We start from the raw sequence: 23914 nt of genomic DNA on the forward strand, positions 1-23914 counted from the left end.
TCAATCTGAAAGCAAGGACCTTGGCAATTAATTTGTAAATGCTTCCCACCAAACTGATAGGTCTAAAATCCCAAACCTCCAAACTCCCCCCCCCCCTCCTTCGGAATGAGAGCAATAAATGTAGTATTCAAACTCTCCGACACGGATTCTTTGCCCTTTTAAGCGTGCCCATGTTTCCTAGATATATACTATTTATTCAGAGATTTGGTATGTTCCATAGTTGTTGCATAATATTACTGATTTTTTTTTCTTCATAAAAATCATTTTTACTTGGATTCTTAATTGTCTACTACCAAACCTGGACTGAGTACAGAACTCAAGTCATGGTTATGATATGAGAGCATGAAAATGAGGTTGCAGTTTACAAGTATTAATTCATTCAGTTTTGAATCATAAGGCAATGTGTGTGTATATATATATATATATATATATATATATATATATGATAAATAGAAGGCAATGTAAATATATATATATTTTTGATAAATAGAAGGCAATGTAAATATTAGTTGAAGTTACATTTTTTATCCATTATTGAAGTGCTAATGCTTTATCTATTTACTCTTTCTGTCCCAAAAAAAAAGTGTCCATCTTTCCTTTTTAGGTTGTCCCAAAGTAATTGTCCACCATTCCTTTTTGGGTTGTCCCAAAGTAATTGTCCACCATTCCTTTTTGGGTTGTCCCAAAGTAATTGTCTACTTTCCTTTTTCAAACAACATATTTCACATATTTCCATATATGTCCTTGGAATTTAAAATTTCAAACTTGAATATTAAAAAAAAGGGCAAGTTAGTAATTTTCCAGGGGGACAATGCATGTCCCACATGTCCCCTTAAAAATTACTACTCCCCAAAAGTGACATTTATATTGGGACGGAGGGAGTATTATTTTTAAGTAACATATCATAAAATAGCGCTTGAAAAGGGAGCATAACCCAAATAGAAAGCTCACAGCCAAAACAATATGCTATATCCTCAAACTATCCCTAAAATTATCATATCTTCTACAAATTTACAATTTCAACCGTTTACCATAACAACTAACAAAAATAAGAATATAGAAAGAGTAGAGAATTTGAGTGCCCAAGTAGGAGTCTCCTTCCCATCAAGAGATCTCCTATTACTCTCTCTACCAAATACCTGACCACGAGCAAAGAGGAGCAATTTTCCAAGCATCTCGAACTTGCTTCTATTGTACTTTCTCTTCAAGCTGTAAGCATGCTGTTTGTAGAATGAGGCATGACTAAAGAAACACCAAAGTAGGCAAGAATAAAGCCCTATCTGTCCCTAGTCACTGGGCAATGCAAGAGTAGATTGTTCACCGACTTCTCGTCCATCTTACACATACAACACCAATTGACGATCAGCTACGCTGACTCTGCCTTCTCCTGAGGTTTATCAATGGTCAGAATCCTCTCTAAGGTTGTCCGCCCTAAGACCATGGTTGTTAAAATCGCGTTTCTAACTCGTATAATCGGACGATTTTACGATCCAACACGCCCAAATTGATCCGAATCGCCTAAAAATCGTTGCTTGTGTAGAATCGCTGGGAGTGTGGGTAGAATCGTGGGATCGTACGATTCTATACGATCCCAGTGATTCTAAATTACTCCATGTTTGTGGTCTTGTTTTGGGTTTAAGAGTTGTCAGAATAAGAAGCCGCCCTAGATCGATTAGCATAATGCCACAATTCCTTCTCTTTCGCGGTCGACAAAGCAGCTCCGACGAAGAGATAAGATGCCTGAGGAAAAAAAAAAAAAGGAAAAAAAGAGTCGCTGGGGTTTCGGTGAAGAAGAAGAAGAAGAAGCGGAGGAGGAGGAGGAGAGAGAGAGAACAAGAGATTAAGAGGGCTTACCTGAGAAACACGAGAGGGGTTGCCGGCTGCCACTGATATTTGGGAAATTGCAACAGGGGAACAGGGAAATTTGCTCTCTCTCATCTGTTGCTATGGTTTTATCCAACCAGATTGGTCTTGTGCCTTGTTCTTTTCTTTTGCTTTCTTTGTTCTATTGTATAGTTGGGGCTGACGGGCTTTGCAAACTTCAGGTTTTTGAAGCCCAATGTAATATTTGCATTTATATAAAAAGTTGATACTTGAACTTGTCCTCCTTACTGCCCCACAAGAAGTTCCTTTGGAATCTCTCCATCTTCTGAACAACGATGCTGGAGTTTAAAAGAGGGAGAGAAACTAGGTTCGAAGACTCAAAAGGGTATTCTTCAAGAGTAGAAGTCGCCCCTCTTTGATACATATTGCTTTTTCCACCTTGTAAGTTTCCTCTTGAACCGATCTAGCGAGTGGATCCCACGAAGCCACCCTTGTTAGTGGATCTACCAATGGTAAACCCAAATACGTTGACCAGAATGTCCCACTGCACGCCCTAGAATATCAGCCAGAAAGTCTCATTTCCCCCACCTTCGCACCAACGCACTTTTCCCTATATTGACCTTTAGGTCAGACACAACCACAAAGCACACCAAAGCACTTGAAGATACCTGAATTGAGCCTCATCTGCCTCACAGAAAACAACTATTTCATCAACAAACAAAACATGGGATTATCTCCAACTGCAAAGACGTATCCCTGCCCACTCTAAAACCTCTAATATTGCCCAGATCCACTGCTCTCCTCGTCAGCTTACTGAATGCCTCCCTCACATTAATAAACAACAAAGGGGACAAGGGGAACCCCCTACCTCAACCCTCTAGAGCTACCAAAGAACCCAAATGGGGCCCCATTCACCAAAATTGAAAACCTCACTATAGAGATGCAAAAATAAATCCACCTCCTCCACCTCTCCTTGAAACCCATCCTCTTTAGCATATAAAGCAGGAGAGTCCAACATCTTTAGACTTCTCTACATCATGCTTACACATCACACGGGCACGTTGCTCCTCAGCATGGAGCCACATGCTGGCAATTAGAGCAGAATCCAATATTTGCCTCCCTCTAACAAAATCATTCCGGGTCTCCCAATTACATCATTCACCGCTTTATTTAACCTCAAGGGTAGGACTTTAGCTATTAGTTTGTAAACACTACCAATTGAACTAATTGGTTTAATGTCCTTGATGTCATTCGGCCCCCTTCTTTGGGATAAGTGTTAGAAAATTGGCGTTTATGCATTTCTCATATCGGTCATCCCATTTGGAAAGAGTGGACCACCCCCATTAACTCTTTCCTCACCACCTTCCAGTGCCTTATCTTTGTCACAACTCTTCAAGGTACAAACCATCGCCTTTTCTGTGAATGGTCTTTGTATCTCCTCTCTATCCTCTGCTGAGATCACATCAAACTCCAAACCATCCAGCAGTGGTTGTTGCTTGATGCTCTCCATATGCAAGTACTGTTCAAATGACATAATCTCCGTACTAACATCATCCTCTTTGCTCCACACAAGAACATTCACTAGGATTTCTCCAATATGGGTACTCCCTCGGATTGGGCTTGTCCCTTGTTTCCCTTCATTGGGCTTCTTTTGCTCCACTTAGTTGGGCTTGTACTGCCCAATATGTAATTATTTCATCATACATTTCAGTTGTTTAACCATGCGGGAAAAAAAAACCTATGAAATATTTCGTGTTTCAATCCCCTTCCTTGAGCCACAAATGTCACAATCCACCCAAAACCTGTGTAGATATTGTTACTTTTCACACTGTCCTCCGATGCTCAAAATGCGCTTACATGGTTAAGGGCGTCCACACATATACGCATCAACAACTTCTCCTCCCACGACAATGTGGGAAGTTACAATCACTCCCTCTTAGGACCTAGCGTCATTGTTGGCCAACCCGTGCGCTTATGCACGCTCTCCCATTTTCGGCTGGGGATGGGCTTTGATACCATTTGTCATGACCTAATTAAAACCCATGTAGATATTGTCCGCTTTGCACACTCTCCTCTTGGTGCTCATGATTTTGCTCAAAACGCATCTACATGGTTAGGGGGTATCCACACATATAAATGCCAGGAACTTCTCCCCTCCAGCGATGTGGGAGAGTGTGCAACATAGCCAATATCTACACTGGTTTTGGGCAGGTCCTTACAAAAAATCCTTGGACTTTTGCCGCCACGAAATCTCTTATAATATAGCAATCTTCCTGAGCACTAAGGTTGCATTCCTCTCCCCTGCACCTCACTAACTTGTCTAAACCTCCGCTCCCTCTGTACGATCAAACACAACAATTGCTATCAATATTCTGTCCTTCCTCCAATTAGGGTTCCCAAACACCTCCTTATTCCTTTTCTTAACATGCACATTTAAAAAATCTTATATTTACGAATGGTCACTAGCCTAGGTGCTATAAGCTCTCCTTCCCAAACCGGAATGGGGAAAGCTGAGTGTTCAAGTCTCGGTGGAGGCATAATATATATAGTGGGTGTGTGTTTGCTTGAACTTTTGAGAAAAAAGAACATCCTCTTTTAAAAGGTGAACCTTGCTAACAAGGAAAAAGCTCTATCTACCTTCTACTTCATACCTTTCTTACTAATGCTTCACTATCTCCTTGAAGCCTTCGCCTGAGGCCACATGTTTTCAAATCTGAATGTGTTTATTTATTTATTTTTTCTGCCACAATCCACCACAGTCCCGCAACAAAGGGATGTGACCTGAGACTGGTCTAGCCAATGCCACCTAAATAGCGTCAGAATCATCTTCTCCCACTCCCTCGAAATAAAATCTGGTGTGCTATAAATTCTTACATTAAATGTCGTTGTCGAGTAGGACTTCATTCCTCCAGAACGTGGTAACAGCACAAAACCCAGAAAGCACAAAGCACGAGAAATCGCCATGCTACAATAAATTGTATATCTTTAGATTAGATTGTGGACTTTTTGAGTTCTTTGGCTCCGTAGGGTTTTTGTTTGGTTCCTTGTTTATCTCTTGGGATGCGTTCTCCGTTTGAACGCTTTCTAATACATTTTATTTATTAAAAAAGAAAAACACAACTAGAATAAATAGTATAGACAAATCTGCTAAAGAAACTAATCGCTTTTCTTGGTCGTCTTTGTAGTCTAGATTATGTATACTTTTATTTTTAATTAGTATTCCATACTATTAGGGCCATTTCTAACACGAACACGAGACATTGTGTTAAATGGGTCATTTCTAACACGAACACAACATATTTATCCGACACGTTTAATTACACAGGTTAGTTATAAATGGATTTGCAAGTCAAACACGAACATGACACATTTAGTTACAATGTCAATTCGGGTCATAGTTGTTGAAGGTTCAATGTGCACTATGGTGCCAAAGGTCTTTTGGATCCTAAACACAAGGTGCAACATATGTGCATGGCTGATCAAAGGAAGGTGCGTATTTGATCATCATATATATTAGTTACTTCTTCCATCCCAAAATTCTTGTCCATTTTTCTATTTTGGATTGTCCCAAAATACATTTCCCATTCCAAAAATGGTTGTACTATTTTTTATAACATTCCCAAACTATCCTTCTGACATTGATTTAATTAAAGGAGTGCACTAATTATGGAGTACTATTTTGTCTTTTAACAATGATAAATTTGGAAATTCACTATTATCAATGCAATAAGAAAGTATTAAAAACCCACTACCATAAAAAGTTGGATTCCCTACACACCCTAAGAATTTTGGGACACATTATAAGTTTATAAAGTTTAATTAACGGCCTGTTTGTTTAGTGTTTTACTTTGCTGTTTTTGTTGCAGGCTCCATTTCAGGCCCAAAAACATGTTTGGTAGCATTTGTTTTTTTTTAAACAGTGCAAAAACATTGTTTTTAACAGTGCACAATTTGGGCCCAAAAGTGAAACACCGAATTGGTGTTTTTTGTTGTTTCTAAACTGTAGCCCAATAAAAAGAACTGTAGCGCTTGAAGTAAGTTCGGTCTTGCACTGTAGCGGAGGAAGTAACTTCAAAACGTCGTTTGCAACATTTCGCCCGATCTTTTCTCTTTCCTCTGAAACCCTAGAGAAGGCGATTTGGGAGGCGATTTGGGAGGCGACTGCGATATACTGTGAGTATTCTCTCTCTTCTATTTCTCTCTTGTTTAAAGTTTCCTTTGATGTTGCTTTACTTCCGAAAAACCTCTTTCTTCTTGCTGCGTGAATCCCCCCATATTTCAGTCGATTTTATTGTGACGCCCTTAATGCTTTTCTGGATTTATTTGTGTTCTTGAGGTATTCCATTTCAGAAATTATTTTATGAAAATTTGGTGATTTAGAACAGTTAAAATTTTTAACTTGTTTAAACTCTTCTACTCCTATATCAGATTTTTAAGAAATACATCTTTCCAAGGACCAAAACGCACCTATACTTGTAGTTTTCTTTTTCTGTGTTTCTGGGTGTGTATATAAAAGTTGAATTAGAAAAAGAAAAGTACAAGTAAGAAACATTCCATCATGACCTTTTTTTTTTCTTCATAAAATGTAATTGGAAAAATAAAGAGTACAATTTCTTTGAAATTTCCACCATAGCCACAGTTAACGAGTTAATAATTGATGATTGAGGTGACCACTACATGGCATAATTTAGAATTTTTTTTTTTTATCTTTCTGAATGAAGGTAATTTGTCATGATAAATGTCTCTTGAGAATTTTGATATAACATTAACCCTTACTGAGCTAGCTTTCTAAAGTACGTATAGTTATATATATATATGTATGAAGCTCTAAAGTTTAATCGAAAGAGCTACCCCTGGCTGTTCTGTACAATTAAGAGACGCTTTCAAATTGGATGCTAACTTTAAATTATTTTGAAATGTATAAATTAAACAATATTTTATATTACACATTTGAATTGGAGGAGGATCAGATGGGGAGATCGAGCTCAGCAAATTTATAGAAATAAATAATATTGTCAGAAACCAAGGAGACATTGATGAGGCTTCATTTTATTATTTAATTTACAAATACAATCTTAAGTTTGTTTGTTTGTTTTATTTATTTATTTATTTATTTATGATAATGACTTAACATCATCATCTTCATTTGTCCACGTCTTTGGGTTGATTGTTATTGTTATGTAAGTGATCAAACTGATTACCAAACAAGTATGAATGGCAAGTGGTGACGGGAATGGTGACTCTCCATTACTGCATGCCTAAGCTAATAGCTAGGAATAGAGAGTTTGTTGCGATTCATATATATTTTATTCTGCCTAATATTTAAGTGTAGACTCCATCTTACAATATAAGTATGATATCAAGTGTGAGCATGTAATATATACATACATAATATATATATATATATATATATATATATGATCACGTATGTGTAGAAATAGTAATATATATGGATCAAGATTTTTTAAGACATAAATAAATGGACAACAAGAAGATTGAAATTTGTGTGTGTGTGTGTGTGGGGAGGGGGGGATACATTGTAGTATTATGTAGTTGCTTGATGAACTGGACCATATTCATTGCACTCACATGCTAATGGGATGATATTATATACACAATTATTGACTCAACTTGGGTTTTGCTCTACTGTGTCTCTCTTATCCATTCTTATGTTGAAAATTACATCTTATATATTGATTTTCTGGATTTTCTTACCATACACAAAAGATTGAAATAATCAGATCAAGCTTGACTTGTTACAAACATGACGAAGTAATGAAAACCAATGAAAACTCAGTGTTTTCTTTCATAATAGAGCAATGGATAGTTTTATAGAGAAATAATGTGTGTGTGTGTATATATATATAAGATTATTAACTGCTTATACTAAAAAAGCAAAACAAGGTGCCCGGAGTCATTACTTTGGAAAACCCTCCCATTAATGTCCCCATCTAAAAGAAATTTTCAAGTTGTTAATGTCCCCATGTTTATCAGAAAACTTTTGAGGATCTGCCATTTAACTTTCATTCCAATATGTTGTAGCAGCCTTTTCCCTCTTCCTTTCCCTTTTGATCTAGACACCAATACTATGAAATACTATGTAGTTAAATAGAAGACTGTGTTGATCAATCAATGAATGTGAGGTTTCAATTTTCAGTTGAGTATTGAGGAGTACTATTTCCAGTCTCACTTCACTTCTAATGTACTTACCAATTGTGTGCTATGTAAAATGCAAATGGGCACCCAACACTCTAGCAGAGGTTTCATTTTTCAGTTGAGTATTGAAGAAAACTATTTAAAGAAATGATAGAAACATAATTGCAATACACAAAAAATCATAGAGTATAGTCAGATTTATCCAATATGTATCAAAGTATAAATTAACTCAATAAATTTATCATAACTTGAAACCCTTTCATCAAACTCTTACAAGATTTGCAACAAGAGAGAACCCAAACAACATTAGCTTAGAATATGTATGAAACTATAGAACATTATTGATCTTGTTAAAAGAATGAAGAATATCAAGAACAAAGAATATGAAAAATAAAATTAAAAAAAATGCTCACTTTGATTTACTAATCCTGTCCTCTCTATTATTATATCATTATGATTATCTCATAGAGTCAACTATTATTATATTACTTATGTTTCTTCTTCTTTTTTTTTTTCTTTTTTCTTTTCCCTTTCTGTTTCCAAGATTAAGGAAAAGAGAAGAAATGTTGGAATCTTTCGCATTGCTTATTTGAATTTTTATATATTTTGAATCAACCTGTAGGAGTCAAAATTTTGATTCACTCTAGATTCCTAATTTTTATATATTATACCAATGTTAAATTTTATGTCTCCCTTATCTGATTTTCATGATTTAAACAAATCTTCTATAATTTTGCTTTTACATGTTCATATCCCAATGATGAACTATTTAGAAATCTGAATTTTTGCATGGAACTTGTAAAATTTGGTGCTCTCTCTTGCAAGCTCATTGCTGAAGTTGAGGAACCATGAGTTCATGCTAGGTAGATAATAGGCATTTTGAGGGATATGCTGTTGTTTGATTTTAATATTTTCTTTTTGTTTTTTCTTTTTGGCTTCATTTTTTTAGCACAAATATACTTATGATGCTTTATTGTCCTACAATGTATTGTGCCATAAGACTCCACTTGTCGTATGGGTTTTAGAAATTTTAACTTTATCTAGAATTATAAGATAATTTTTTTAATAAATAAGTTGATGCCATGGAGACCTGGGCTTCAATCACTTGGCATGATTCATTGTTTGGAGAAACTTATAGCAATAATATTAATTTAAAAATGGTTGTTTTGTTATATAATTTCTACTAAATTTATTTACTGAGGTCACTTGTTTTGACTTTGGCATATTGTGCATCCATTATACCAATGTTAAATTTTATGTCTCCCTCATCTAATTTTCATGATTTAAACAAATCTTCTATAATTTTGCTTTTACATGTTCATATCCCAATGATGAACTATTTAGTAATCTGAATTTTTGCATGGAACTTGTAAAATTTGGTGCTCTCTCTTGCAAGCTCATTGCTGAGGTTGAGGCACCATGAGTTCATGCTAGGTAGATAATAGACATTTTGAGGGATATGCTGTTATTTGATTTTTTTAATAAATAAGTTGTTGCCATGGAGACCTGGGCTTCAATCCCGTCAGCCGATGTGTTTTTGACACAACTTCATTAGAAATCAATATAAGCCTGATGATTTATTTGATGGTGACAATCCTCCTCGAGAAATGGATCAGTTGCGTAATACTATTGCTGATCGAATATGGAATTCTCTTGGGCACTCTTGATCTTTCTGAAACTGATGGTATGTTTTTTCTTTTATATGTAATATATTTGTTGCTATTATTGTTAATATTTTTCAACTTAAATTTTACCATTACAGATGTGAAGTGTGTTGATACTTTCTTGAAGGTGATGTGTGCTGTTATGAAGATGACGTGTCCTACTATTGAAGCTTGTTCCATGGAAGTGAAATTTGTGTTTTTTGAAGTATGTCTCCTGTAAGGAAAACATAAGGAAACATCTTTTTATTTGTAAGCATCTTTTTTTTCGTTTTTGAATCCTATTGTTGAAATTTGTAAATAATGAAGTGAATTGTGTTTGAACTTTGAATTATATCTCCTATTTAATTTAATCTACTGTTTAATTTGTTCTGAATTTCTTTGTCATTTTTCCTAATATAGAAGAATGAGTATGATTTGAGAAGCTTCCTTGCAAGCTTCCATTCTAGCAGGGTGCTTCTTTTTTTATTTATTTTATTTTATTTTATTTTATGATTCCTTGATAGATGTTTTGTGAAGTTTGACTCTAGATAGATGGATTATAAATGAAAAAGGTGATCTTAATATCTAGATCATAAGAATAGTAAAAAAATAGAACTCTACATGTCATCAAGACTCAAGTTGATGCCAAAACATTGGTCTCGCTGAAGCAACACTTCTGTAATTACACTTTGGTTATATATATGTGTGTGTGTGTGGTTGTGTACTCAAATTTTAATATATTTATTAAAAATATATAGACTATTTATATAGAAATAAATTTATAAATATATTTAAAATTTATAAAAATAAATTAAAAGCAAAGATAACCAAACATGTTTTTTGTTTCTGTTTTATTTATTTTTAACAACAATTAGAGTTACCAAACATATTTTGTTTTCAAAATTCTTGAAACGCATGACTTACCAAACATATTTTTTATGTTTCTGTTTTCGACATTTTCACAACAAAACATCGTTCCCAAACGTGCTTCCGATTTTTGCCAAAACACTCCAATAGTAAAAACATTGTTTCTGTTTTAGCAAAAAACAAAACGCCTAAAGTAAAACGCATGCCAAACGGGCCCTAAACTATTCAACACATACTTGTCAATATTAAAATAAGAAATAACCAGTGGCCTAGCGGTATCAGCTTCTTACTTTTCAAAGGGAGGTCAGGGGTTCAAGTCTCAGAACAGATAAGTGTGTGTGAGTTCCAATTAGGGGGAAAAAAAAACCGAAAGAAATATTATCAACTTATCAATTCAATAAAGGGTTAATTTCACTGACACCCCCTCAGGTTTGGCCAAACATCACCTTCAAACATCTTTCGAAAATAACTATCACTTACATTGGAAACTTTTGCTCCGTTTTTCACTCACACCCCAATCGTTAATTGCACAGTTATGACACAATGTAAAATGACTTAAATATCCTTTGACTTTATCAAAACAACTCTTTAGCCTAAAAAATGATAAAAGACAAAAATATCCCTAAAACAATATATACATACATATATATACATACCCATTTTGTTTAAACACACACACACACACATATATATCTATAGATACCCATTTTGTTTAAACCCATAATAGGTTTGTACTCTATATATATATACATAATTAGTTTTAGATATGGACATACACATAATTAATTTTAAAACACCCTCTTTCTTTCTTTATTTATTTTATTATTATTATTATTTTTTTCAATAATGGGTTCATACTATATACAGTCCTCACATCTTTAGTTTCCCATTATAATGTATATATTATTTTGGAACTCCTATTAAATCTGTAACTTATTTTTAATTGTATTGAATTGAATTTGTATTTAATTATTTTTAACTGTTATTGTAACATCCCCAAATCAAATTACACAAAAATTGACAATATATATGTCATACAGTTAGCTATATATATATTGATTATATATAATTAGTTGTTGTATTAGTGAAAGAAATGTTAATGGAGTTTGAGGATCAAGAGGAAGAGGAGCAAGATGAGGAGATTGAGTTGCCACCGAGTTAGGTAACTCGTCTCGACCCTAGATGGAGCTAACACGCTGCCATATGAAGCGGCACCTAGGAAACTAGGTCCCAGGGTTGCTGAAAATCCACGTCGTCGGACTTGGTGGCCACACCGTGTACGGCTGCGGCGGAGAGTTCATGCTGGCCGGCCTGGAAGGCACCTTGACAAATACGTTGCAAAAGAGCTCCACCCGCTGTGAACGGTGATGGTTGGTGGTACAGATCCTCCACGCCAAAGCTCTACCCAATTCAAAATTTCCAAGCCCATCCAAGGCGTCAAGACCATCGACTCCACCTGCAATCTTTGGTTCGGCGTCCCTCCCACCAAACCACCACCGTCCACGGGACCGTGAATATCCACCACCACCCATCACTGCTAACCGCCGCCAATTTGTTAGTTTGTTAAAAAAATCAACGCTGCAATTTACAGCCGTTCTCCGTTGATGGCACAGAGATGTCGTCACCTACAATATATATTTGCGATTATAATATATATATATATATATATATATATATATATATATATATATATATATATTTAAACTAGGTCTATTTCTATTTATATAACTGAAGGTATAATGTATATTTTGGAATAAATAGGATTAAAAAATAAGGGGGTATAGTTGTCTTTTTTTGATAGTTATTTTTGAAAGATGTTTGAGAGTGATATTTGGCCAAACCTAAGGGGTTGTTTGTGAAATTAACCCTTCAATAAATTAGTTAAATCAACATACATATATCTTTTCTATTTGCATATGAATTCAATAAATGTATATTTTTTTGATAAGTAAGATTGTATTAAAGCGCCCAAAAGGGGATGCATCCCACAAAACAAACACAAGACCGAATGGGGCCTCTAAATACTCAAAGAGCCCAAAATATCAACAATTTCCTCTATAGAATTACAATTTCTCCCTAGAACCTAACAAAAAAGAGTCCTAATAATAGAGAACTTAAAGAGTCCCTATAGGAGTCTCCTTTCGTTCAAAAGATCTCCTATTCCTTTCTAGCCATAAGCACCACTAGATGCATAGATGCATAAGGGTGCAACCCTCCAATAATCCCGAGCTCATTTAATAGAGAACAAAAAAAAGTGCTAATAATAGAGAACTTAAGAGTCCCTATAGGAGTCTTCTTTCCTTCAAAAGATCTTCTATTCCTTTTTAGCCATAAGCACTACCAGACGCATAAGGGCGCAACCCTCCAATAATCCTGAGCTTGGCCCCCACTATACACCCTCTCCAAGCCTCCACCAAAGCATTAGGGGACTTTGGCATGACCTAAAGAACCTTAAAAGTAAACCCCAACAATCCTGAGCCAAAGGGCAATGCAGGAGCAGATGATCCACCGTTTCCTCATCTCTTTTGCACATGCACAACACCAATTGATGATGAATTCAATAAAATCAATGTGTAATAAGAACAATTTGAGCTATGTGCCCAAAAAATAAAAAATTCTTTAAAAATGGGATTTTGATATATCAACTAAGAGAGGATTAGGTTAATTAATGCTCATAAATAATTTCATATGCATATGTATTAACCAAATTAAATGTGATTATGAATCTGAAAAAATTATAATTTTCATTATGCACTACTTTAAACATATATTATCGTAAGTATTCATAATTAAGCACTAAATGCAACTATAAAGTTATGGATTTTGTCAAATATTTCATAATGTTGAAAAATATGATCATGATATGATATCAAACATTCTTTTTTTTTTTTTTTGATAAGTAAAAAATATATTAGAAAAACGTTCAAAAGGGGAACGCGTCCCTAATTCGCAAAAACGAAAAAGCAGAAGTCAAACCTATGGACCAATAGAGTCCAAGAGAATAAAAAAATCATCAATCGAGGAGCAAGCGCTGCCTCTTACATAACAGAAAACAAAGCGAATAATATGAGACTTTAGGTTTGCTAAAGACGATTCATTTCCTTTAAAATTTCTGTTATTTCTCTCCCTCCAAATGCACCACCAAACACAGTGTGGGGCGACCCTCCAAAAATCACGAGCATGACGAGTAGCAGGCATCTTCTCCAAGCATTCATTAATTGAAAAGAATGCTTAGGCATTACCCATTGAACTCCAAAAATACTGAATATGAGATTCCAACAATTAGACGCAACAGGACAATGCATAAGAAAATAGTCCACGGAAAATAGTCCACGGACTCACCATCAGTTTTACAGAGACAGCACCAGTTAACAATGGTGTTACCTCTCTTGTGCAGATTATCCAATGTTAGAATTTTTCCCCAGGTAGCAGTCCAAACAAAGAAGGCGACTCCAAGAGGAGCTTTAGAGCGCCAAATACACTTCCATGGGAAATTATGTCTAATAAATTTAGACAAACACAAGAACATGGATCGAACTCCGTATCTACCATGAAGAGAGGGGGTCCACAAAATGTCATCACAACCTCTGCCAACATCCTTTTGTCTATACAATAGGTTCAAAAAGACGCATACTTCTGCTATCTCCCAATCCTGAAAAGAATGCCTAAAACGCACATCCCACATAACTCCATTGTTATCAAGATGATAACAGTCAATTACGTAAGCATGCTTATTCTCGGTTATACAAAAGAGATGAGGAAAGGAAAGTGACAACAACTAATCACCACACCATAAGTCTTCCCAAAATCTAACATTCGTACCATTACGAACCTTGAACTGAATATGGGTGGAAAACACATCCCAACCTTTCCAAATGAACTTCCAAACGCCAACGCCTCCATTGATAGATACAAGACGAGAGGACCAACCTCCACTCTCCTCCCCAAAACGACACGAGATAACTCTTCTCCATTGTTGATGACGCTCTTTATCGAACCTCCATAACCACTTCCCCAATAAGGCTCTATTAAAAGAGACCAACTTCCGAATGCCTAAACCGCCAAACTTCAAAGGTTTGCAAACTTGCTCCCAATTAACAGGATGATACTTCAACTCCTCTCCTTTTCCACCCCAAAGAAAATCTCTCTGAATTTTTTTGATCCGTTCAGTAGTAGAGCACGGGATTTGAAACAAGGATAAAAAATATGTGGGAAGGGACAAGAGGGTGCTCTTAATAAGAGTGACCTTCCTCCCTTTCGAAAGATATTGTTTTTTCCATCCCGTCAATCTTTTTTCATACGTGTTAATTATCGGATCCCAGGTCCCCACTCTTCTAGAGGATACTCTCAAAGGTAATCCCAGATAAGGGAGTGGAAAAGCACCCACTCCACACCCAAGAACTGCAGCTAAGGTGGAAATATCAAAAACATCCCCCACTGGGACAAGTACACTCGTTCCAACATTAATCTTAAGACCAGACACCGCTTGGAAGCATGTAAGAATGCACCTCAAATACCTGAGTTGGGAAACATCAGCATCACAAAAAACCAAGGTATCATCTGCAAACAACAAATGGGATATCTCAATCTGATTAGCAACATCTCTACCAACTGTGAATCCCCCTATGTAACCCAGATCCTCTGCTTTTTTCATTAATCTACTCAATCCCTCCATAACAATAAGTAATAGAAAAGACGACAAAGGATCTCCTTGTCTCAAACCACGCGAACTCGAGAAAAAAATAGCAGGAAAGCCGTTCACAAGCACAGAGAACATAACGGACGAGATGCAAGATTCAATCCATTTTATCTATCGATCCCCGAACCCCATTCTTCGAAGCAAGTAAAGAAGAAATTTCCAAGTCACGTGATCATAAACTTTCTCGATGTCAAGTTTGCATTAGACACCAGGAACTTCACTCTTCAACCTAGAGTCAACACATTCTCCTGCGATAATAACCAAACCTAAAATCTGCACCAACAAAAGCATTTTGTGACTCTGAAATAATTCCATCCAAAACATTTCGCATTCTAAGAACAAGGACCTCGGCAATAAGCTTATACATACATCCCACTAGACTGATTGGCCGGAAGACCTTAATGTCAGAGGCGTCACCCTTCTTAGGAATAAGAGCAATGAAAGATGCATTCAACGATTTTTCAAATGTGCTATCAGAATGAAAATCCTGAAACGTGCCCATTACCATAGTTATTAAAGGCATTAGAGCCTAGGCGCGAGGTGCACGACGAGGTGCACACCCGAGTGATGTGAGGCGCACAAGTAAAAATTTAAAACAATAATTCTTAGCAAAAAGAACACAATTAAACAATAAACATCCAGTAATAAAAATACTAAATATATCACAATTAAACCAATAAAGCAACCAGCAAAATAGCCCAATTAAAACAATAAAGCTCCATTAAGAAAAACTGCAAATAGAAGGTATTTAGTTTCAGTTTTGAGTGATAAAACCAAACAATCTTAAACAATCTCAAAGGAAGAAGAAAAAAACAGAACAGAAAAAGAAAAAGGAAAAAAAAAAAAAATAGGAATGGTAAATTTATTTTATTCTTTCATTGCAATAAACTACTCCCCTTTCTTTCTTTTTCTTTTTGGTCTTTCTTTATTTGTTCCACTCTCTCACATTTCTATGTTGTATCCATTTTTATTTGATCATTGCATTTCTTTTCTTTATTTTATTCTTTTATTGCACAAGAAGACAAATTTACAAAAGCTTCTTTTTATTCCAGCAAATGTGTGATGAACAGAATTCTTTTATTGCACAAGAAGACAAAGTTGACTACAACCCTTTTTCTTTCTTTCTTTGCTTTTGGTCTTCCTTTACTTGTTCTACTGTCTCACATTTCTATGTTGCTTTTCTTTATTTTATTCTTTTATTGCACAAGAAGACAAATTTACAGCACATGGAAAAAGCTGAACAGCACATGGAAAAGTGAACAACACATGGAAAAAGCTGAATAACACACGGATAAGTAATCAGGCGCGCCTAGGCGCTCCTGAATAAAAGCATCAAGCGCGACCCAGGCGCGCGCCTAATGAAGGTCGCTGCGCCTAGGCTATTATGAGTGCGCCTGTAGGTGCCTAGTGCCTAGGCGCGTGCCTAGGCGTGCCTTTAATAACACTGTCCATTACCTCATTGCGCACCACCTCTCAACTCTCCTTAAGAAACCGCATAGTGAATCCGTCTGGCCCTAGAGCTTTATCACCATTACAATTGGATAACGCCTTAAGAACTTCCTCTTCAGAGAACGAAACCTCAAGCCTATCACTATCCAGCATAGAAATAGCATCGAAATGCAAACCGTCAAATTTGGGTCTCCATCCCAAAGTCTCGGTATAGAGCTGCTGATAAAAAGAAACAATTCCCCCATGCACCTCATCTTCTTTCCATAATTCTGAACCATTCACACGAATGTGCCCAATGTTATTGTATCTTCTATGAGCGTTAGTAAGCCTGTGAAAAAATTTAGTATTATGGTTGCCTTCTTTGAGCCACAGAGCTCGAGATTTATGACGCCACGAAATCTCCTCCATAGTAGCAATCTCAGCAAAAGTCGCCAGACAAGATGCTCTTCTAGAGCGCAGAGACTCTGAGCCTTGCCCTAGCTCATCAAGACGATCAAATTCAGTAATATAAGCCAGGACTCTATTTTTCTTCCATTCAAGATTCCCAAACACATCTTTGTTCCACTTCTTAAGCTCATATTTGAGAATCTGAAACTTCTTAGCAAGCACATAACTGGTAGAGCCTGTAAACGTTGCTTCCCCCCACCAGGACTGGACCTTCCCTTGGAAGTCCTCAGCTCTCAACCACATATTTTCGAAGCGAAATGGTGTGCGTCTAGATGTCATACCTCCACAATCAAGGACTAAAGGCTCGTGATCAGACGTGACTCTAACCAAAGCTACCTGAGTGACATCCGGGAACTTCTCCTCCCAATCTCCAAAATTCAGGAATCTATCTAGCCTTGATAGAGTAACTGGGTCTCTACCGCTTGACCAAGTGAAAGTTGCCCCTTCCAATGGCAAATCAATAAGAAGGTGACCATCAATAAAGTCAGAGAACTGGGTCATCTCCGGAGACCACCTCCCCTCTGTGGATCTCTCAAATAGAGATCGAACAGAATTGAAGTCCCTGCCTAAGCACCAAGGCAACGAGTTCTTGCCAAAAAATAGGTCTTTCACAATCAATAACGGGTCTATAAACTCCAGAAGAGACCCAACTGAAAGTATCATCTTCAATCTGAAACACTCATGACGAAGAAAATAGCCCTTTCCAGAAATTCGTTCCGGACATCCATTTGCGATCCCACATAATAAGAATGCCGCCTGATGTGCTGGAGGCATTCAATGCTTCCCAATCCAAGAACCTACTTCCCCAAAGGCTTCTAACCACATCATCAGTAATAGAAGCCAACTTGGTTTCTTGCAAACATATAACATGGGCATTCCACTTCCTCACAGCAACTTTAACCACCCTTCTTTTGTCCGGATCATTTAATCCACGGACGTTCCATGTAATAATTCGTATCTTCATTGAGAACCAAAAATAATCAACGCCCTTCCTCCCTGCTTCCCACTCCTGGTCCTTCCCCTTTCTTTATTAACTCCATCCTTCCCTTCGTAATTAACATTGGAAATAAGGTTCTTAACCTCCTGATCTCCTTTCCGATGTGCATGTTTCCTATTTTTATCAACTTTTGTGCTTTTAAAGGTCTCTGTATGGTTATTTCTTGCCACAATAGCATGAAGAATGGATTGTGTTCGGTCATCATCACCTTCCGAGGAGACACCCAAAGCTTCACTGACCTCGCCAATACTATCAAACACCTAGTCCATACCCAAATCGTTTGTCGTCTCTAGGCAATCAGGGTGCACAGTTGCTAAGGGTTCCATAATGTCCACGTCAGATTGATCAATATCCCAGGCAAGAGGACAGATCTGTTGAGAAGAAAACTGATCTTCAAACTCCCCCCCTTTGCTTTCAACACTGTTCTGATACAAGTTTAATTGAAGATTCAGCTCTGTTCCATGGTCATCCGTAAAATTTGTCATCAAATCATGGGTGTAATTCGTCCCAGTCACGGAGGGTAAACCATTTAAGCCTTTTAGAGCAACAAAGAGCTTAAGTTCGTTAAGTAAAGTTACGGCTAAATCATCTGTCAGCTTGAAATGAAGGTCTCGTCCTACACATACTATGACCCCGTTGGAACAACTAACACTTCCGGACGTGATCATTGAAGACAATGACTCTTTAGCCCGTGGAACAATGGCCTCAGAAAAACCCTTCTTATGATCCAAACGATCCTCCACACCACCGCCACCATTTCCCATCACCTCACAAGTAGGGGTAGAAAATGAGCTCTTAGAATGAGAAACAGAGGTCAAAACTGGAGAAGGAGAAGGAGAGCATGCTACCCATTTATGTTTTTCAGTACGAGTCCATCGAGTGCCTTGGCGACTAGCTGAAGCAACCGGCAGTCTCCACTTTTCTTTCTCAGTCTGACGCTGAAATGAAAAAGATGAGAGAGTTTGGTTTTGGATTTGAGCTTGAACCTGGGCTTGTCTTTTAGATGGATCTGGTTCGTTAAGAAAGGAAACAGAAAGTGAGTTGGGTCCTCTAAATACCCGTCTTTTAGTGTGGGTTGTCTTAGGCCCAAAGTCAGGCTTGAACTTGAGCCCATTCCTCCCAGACCCAAAACTTAACACTTTAGCTTGCCCTGAACCCCTCCAACCTAAATCAACCTTAGGCCAATTTGTGCGGCCCTACCCAACCTCTTCACCAACCCTTGTAGATAGGGATAGGGACGAATCTGGAAGTGAGCCTCTACGAGCGCCATGTGTAATTTTATTCTTGTCAGCTGCAACGCGCGTAACCGGCGCGTCTCGGCTACTTGATTCCTCGCACGAATTTCACCGCCCTTTGAAGTTCTCTATCTTTCAGCCATTGTTGGACCTGTTACACCCCTTCTTTCCCTTTGTTAAGAAGTGAATTCCATCATTCCTCAGTCATAAGATGAGACCCGTCACTGCATTCAAGACTCTCTGTCGAGGGAACCAACTCCAGCGCGACTTCTTCCCAGATCGCCACCTTGTAACAGAAGGTGTCATCATTGATAAACACGAATTGCGGACAGGTCGATCCTATTCTCACTATAATCCGAACGCTTTCGGCGTCCCTTGTTTCATCTGCAACAACTCCCATAAATCCGCTGCACAACTCCCCTACTTCAACAAATAAAGCATGACACCATAGGTGAAGGGGCAGTCCAAACATCCGGATCTGTTTGAGACCTTTGTCTCTAAGGACGCCGCAACAACCAACCCTAAAAGACCACACATCGATCCACAAGGTTGCAGATCCCCATTGACGCCGGCCTTCCTTCAACACACGTTGAGCTTTTGCCTGAGAAGGAAACCTGAATAGTAGCAACGAATCGGATAAGGGAGTAACCCCCACTCCACAGGACGTATTCCATGCTCACACCGCCCCTTCCTCCACCCGATCACATCCCCCAACTTCCTTGTCAAAACGACCGACCAAGCAAGGTGAGAGAACTGATTTCCTCCCTCCGACGGGCTCCTCGTCGATGTACAAAGACGGCCCTCGATGTGGAACTGCTGACTTCACATCCCTTCTCAGTGAAATTCTTGGAATCCTTGCAATTTCTAAAAAAGATTTCATCGCAAACTGAAATTGAAAAACAAAATCACGATCGCCTTGAAATCGCCCCTAGTGGGCTAAAATCGCCCATAGTGACATTCTAATTTAGTAGTCATTTGATAAAAGAAAAATGATATGAATAAATTATTGAAAAATAGAGAACAAATTTCACTTACCTTAAAATATTCTGTTCATCTCTGTCAAGTGTCCCAACGGCAGGGGGAATCAAGAGAGGTAAGTGGAATTTACCCAAAAATTAAAAGACACTTTTTTTTTTTGGCCTGGGACATACTAAAAAGTGCATGCCAGTGAGCCTGACTGAAGGGGCTTGGCCTTTACTAGGTCAAGGCTCTCTAGCTGAGCCTCGACAAGCCTGGGGCTTTTTTAGAACCTAGGTGTGCCCTTAACAACTATGTTATGGGATGACACTATTGCAATCCAAGCACGATTAGTCAAACGTAAACACATTTATTTCATGTCGTATCAGTTTTTGTCACTCCTACCTAGTATTTTTATTTCGGGATGGATCAGTAATAGCAGGTTCATTCTTGTTTGAGGTGGTGGTCTATGTTTTCAAATTTTTAAAACCTAGACCGAATGCTTGCATTTATGATTGGATCATTAATAGCGGCACATGTCGCGTGACATCTCTCCCATTGCCATCCCCTATATGCCATGTTGCAACCGAGCTGCCTCCCACCCCTTTTTGGTTGTTAAGAAGACCCTCTCCTTTTGTTCACCTCTTCTTTTTACTTGCTTCAGGCACTTACAAAGACCCTTGTCCCCAACCTCTCTTGTCCCTTTTACCTTACTTCTCATATTTCAATTTCCGGCATACTTCCGATGCACACTTGGCTTCGTCCTTCTCTCACCACCAATCCTTCTCTTGAGTTAACAACTTCTCATGTTGATCTCTGAGCGATGCTACTGTCAGAGTCAATTCTGACATGGTTCTTCCAACACAGCCACCTGATAAAACACCTTCCCGTCCCCCGCCATCACAAAAGCGGGTATTTCCTCTCTGTCCAGGCCTAAAATTTTATTCTTTTCATGTTTACCTTTTCATTTGCTTTTACGCCCTTAAAATCACCACACTGATCCCCAATTGCAACGAATTGTGGATGGCACCATAGATGGAGCTGCACACCATACAATAGAATTCGCCATTCCTTGCTCTTCCTCATAATGCCAGAGAATCCCATTCTGTATTTAAAAAAGCATCTCCCCACTATGGTTTTCCCTTTTTTAAAACCTTATTTGCCTCATTGCGAGAATGTAGCTTGAATAGAAGTATTGGGTCCCCGGCAATGAAGTCACACACCCCAGTCATCACCATTCAAGACTTCATAGCCCACTCTTCTGTCTTCTCGAGGCTTGCGACTTCTGTGTAGAAAAAACCAAAAAGGCACAGTTATTAAGTCTCTTTCCTTCTCTCGGCACTCCCACATCCACTTTGATGTGCCCTCCGTTTGACGACAATAGCCCGAAAGTGAGAATGCGCGGTAGTCTTACTACCTCCAAAAACCTTCTCCTCTTCATACAGACTTGTCACAAACATAAGATCATGCTAAAGACAGGTCGACGCTTATCCTTGCCCTCTCTATCGCGCAAAGAATATAATGCAACTCTCTATTGCTGAAGATATCTTGAAATGCTGATGCTCAGTCTTTATAAGTAACATTACATCATCTATCAACGGAATTTTGTTTCATTACTTCTAATCCATGCCTTGGACTTGGAGTACTAATGCCCAGTTGCAAAGGTCAAATTGTAGTCTTTTATTTCTATCGTTCCAGAACATCAATTCCATGCTTGTCATTGCTAGTTTTAAAAAATGAAGACAAAAGCCCATAATGAGAGCATGTTGTTCACAGCATGAAATGTTTCGAATATCTAATTCAATCTGAATTTTTGCATTGTGTTTAGCTATAACTTCCCTCTTCTAGGGAATTTTATTATTATCATAGTTAGTAAATTACGCTAAGGAAAAAGAGAAGAAGAAGGATTTGGGAATGTATGAGTATAATTCGAATTTTTTTTTTTTTAATACATTGCAAAATTCGGCCAAATAAACGGAAAAGAAAAGTACGAATACGGATACATACATGTATAACACGTATGAGCTGAAAATTCGGGACAAAAAATTAAGCTATACACATCTTATGTATTTTCTTCTATATCATATACTTGTAAAGACAATAAAAGAAAATGTTACAATTAATAAAATAAAACCCATTTTATGCAAATTTACACCGTATGCCTCAACTTCCATCGTAGAATCTGGTATTAGCTTCGTGCATAAAGTTGAGTAAGTTGGTAATTTGTATGATTGAGTCATACAACGTAAATTCTAGCACTCAAATACAGATACACTCTTCACGAAATCAATAAAAGATCTAGTCTGAACCACATTGAATTGAATATCATTCGAAATAATATGCTTAGCAATTTTTTTATTTACCTCACTCCTATTTATTTTCTTAATTATTTCTGGCATGGTTTATTTGATGTGAACCCTTTGAAGATGAGGGGGGAAATTTAACAAGTCTACATTGTTCAACATCAGTTGAAGAAATGTAGTCTTAACTTTTTTTTTTTTTGTTCAGACCACCGGTTGCTAATAATGCAGCTGTTTGAGAAATAGTGCTTGAGAAAAATATAGAATTAAAATTGAAATGTAAATAAAAATAATTGGGTTATCAGGAAACATAAAATAGATAAATAAATAAATGAATTAAAGGGCTAAACATATAAAATCGTTTCATTTTGGTTAATAGTGAAAACCGTATCTTTCAAACTTCAATTTCAAGCGGGAGCATTTCCCAAAGCACCTTACGTACACGTCTAATTCGTGAATTTACTTCCAGGATTGTCATTTCTATTTTTGTACCTGATTCTTAAAAACAATCAAGAAAGATTCTGGCTTCATGTGATTAAAATGTTTATCTTTTCGTTGTTATTTGTTACTATATTTTTGCCTTTAATGCTGTTTTTATATTTTGCCTCCTTAGGAATCCTTCATCGAATGGTACGTGCCATTTACATCAAGGAAGGAAATTTTCCAAACATTGACAATTTTATTGCAAGTTCTGTATCTTTTATCAACGAAGGAAATTTTAAAAGCATCCACAATTGCATCCCCAATTTAGTCGTAAGTTCAATATATACATAACTTTAATTTTTTATTTTTTATTTTATTTTTTATCTAATTCAGATTTTTTTTAACAATTATATTGTTTGATCTTTAAACAACAGGTTTTTTGTGGACCCCAACAACTTTTTTTCGAACAGAAGCGCAACATTATATTAGAAAATTATGGGTTGTTCAAAAAGGGCAACACTGATTGGCATGTGGCTGGGGTTTCCAAGACCAGATATATCTCGATAAATGACTTCATGTGGTTGGTACTCTGGATTCCTAAAAAGTACAAAAAAAGGATTTATAATTACCTGTTTAAGCAGCAGATTTATGTTTTGGAGAGTTCTCCAATGACACTATTAAAATACTCAGTACTCTGTTCTTGGAGAGCACCATTCGATGGACAGTACAAGTTAAATGTTTCTGTGTTTTTTAAGAAAAATCTTGGTGGGACCAAGGAAGCTTGTTGTGGAGAAGTATTAAGAGATTGTAGGGGAAAGTACTCTGTTCTTGGAGAGCACCATTCGATGGACAGTACAAGTTAAATGTTTCTGTGTTTTTTAAGAAAAATCTTGGTGGGACCAAGGAAGCTTGTTGTG

General features: G+C 37.2%; 1 protein-coding gene across 1 annotated transcript in view; it reads left to right on the forward strand.

Annotated features, from left to right (window-relative positions):
* Positions 1-23914, forward strand: part of LOC132280195 (uncharacterized) — a 38567-nt gene that overhangs the window by 12826 nt on the left and 1827 nt on the right. The window contains exon 3 of the mRNA XM_059782357.1: positions 23188-23327. Within this exon, the coding sequence (XP_059638340.1) occupies positions 23188-23327 (140 nt within the window). The remainder of the gene's footprint in view (positions 1-23187; positions 23328-23914) is intronic.

The sequence above is a fragment of the Cornus florida genome, unplaced genomic scaffold, assembly GCF_030987335.1.
Source record: "Cornus florida cultivar Cherokee Brave unplaced genomic scaffold, ASM3098733v1 CherokeeBrave_3.0.0_Hap2_Chr10, whole genome shotgun sequence".
Taxonomy (NCBI): Eukaryota; Viridiplantae; Streptophyta; class Magnoliopsida; order Cornales; family Cornaceae; genus Cornus; species Cornus florida.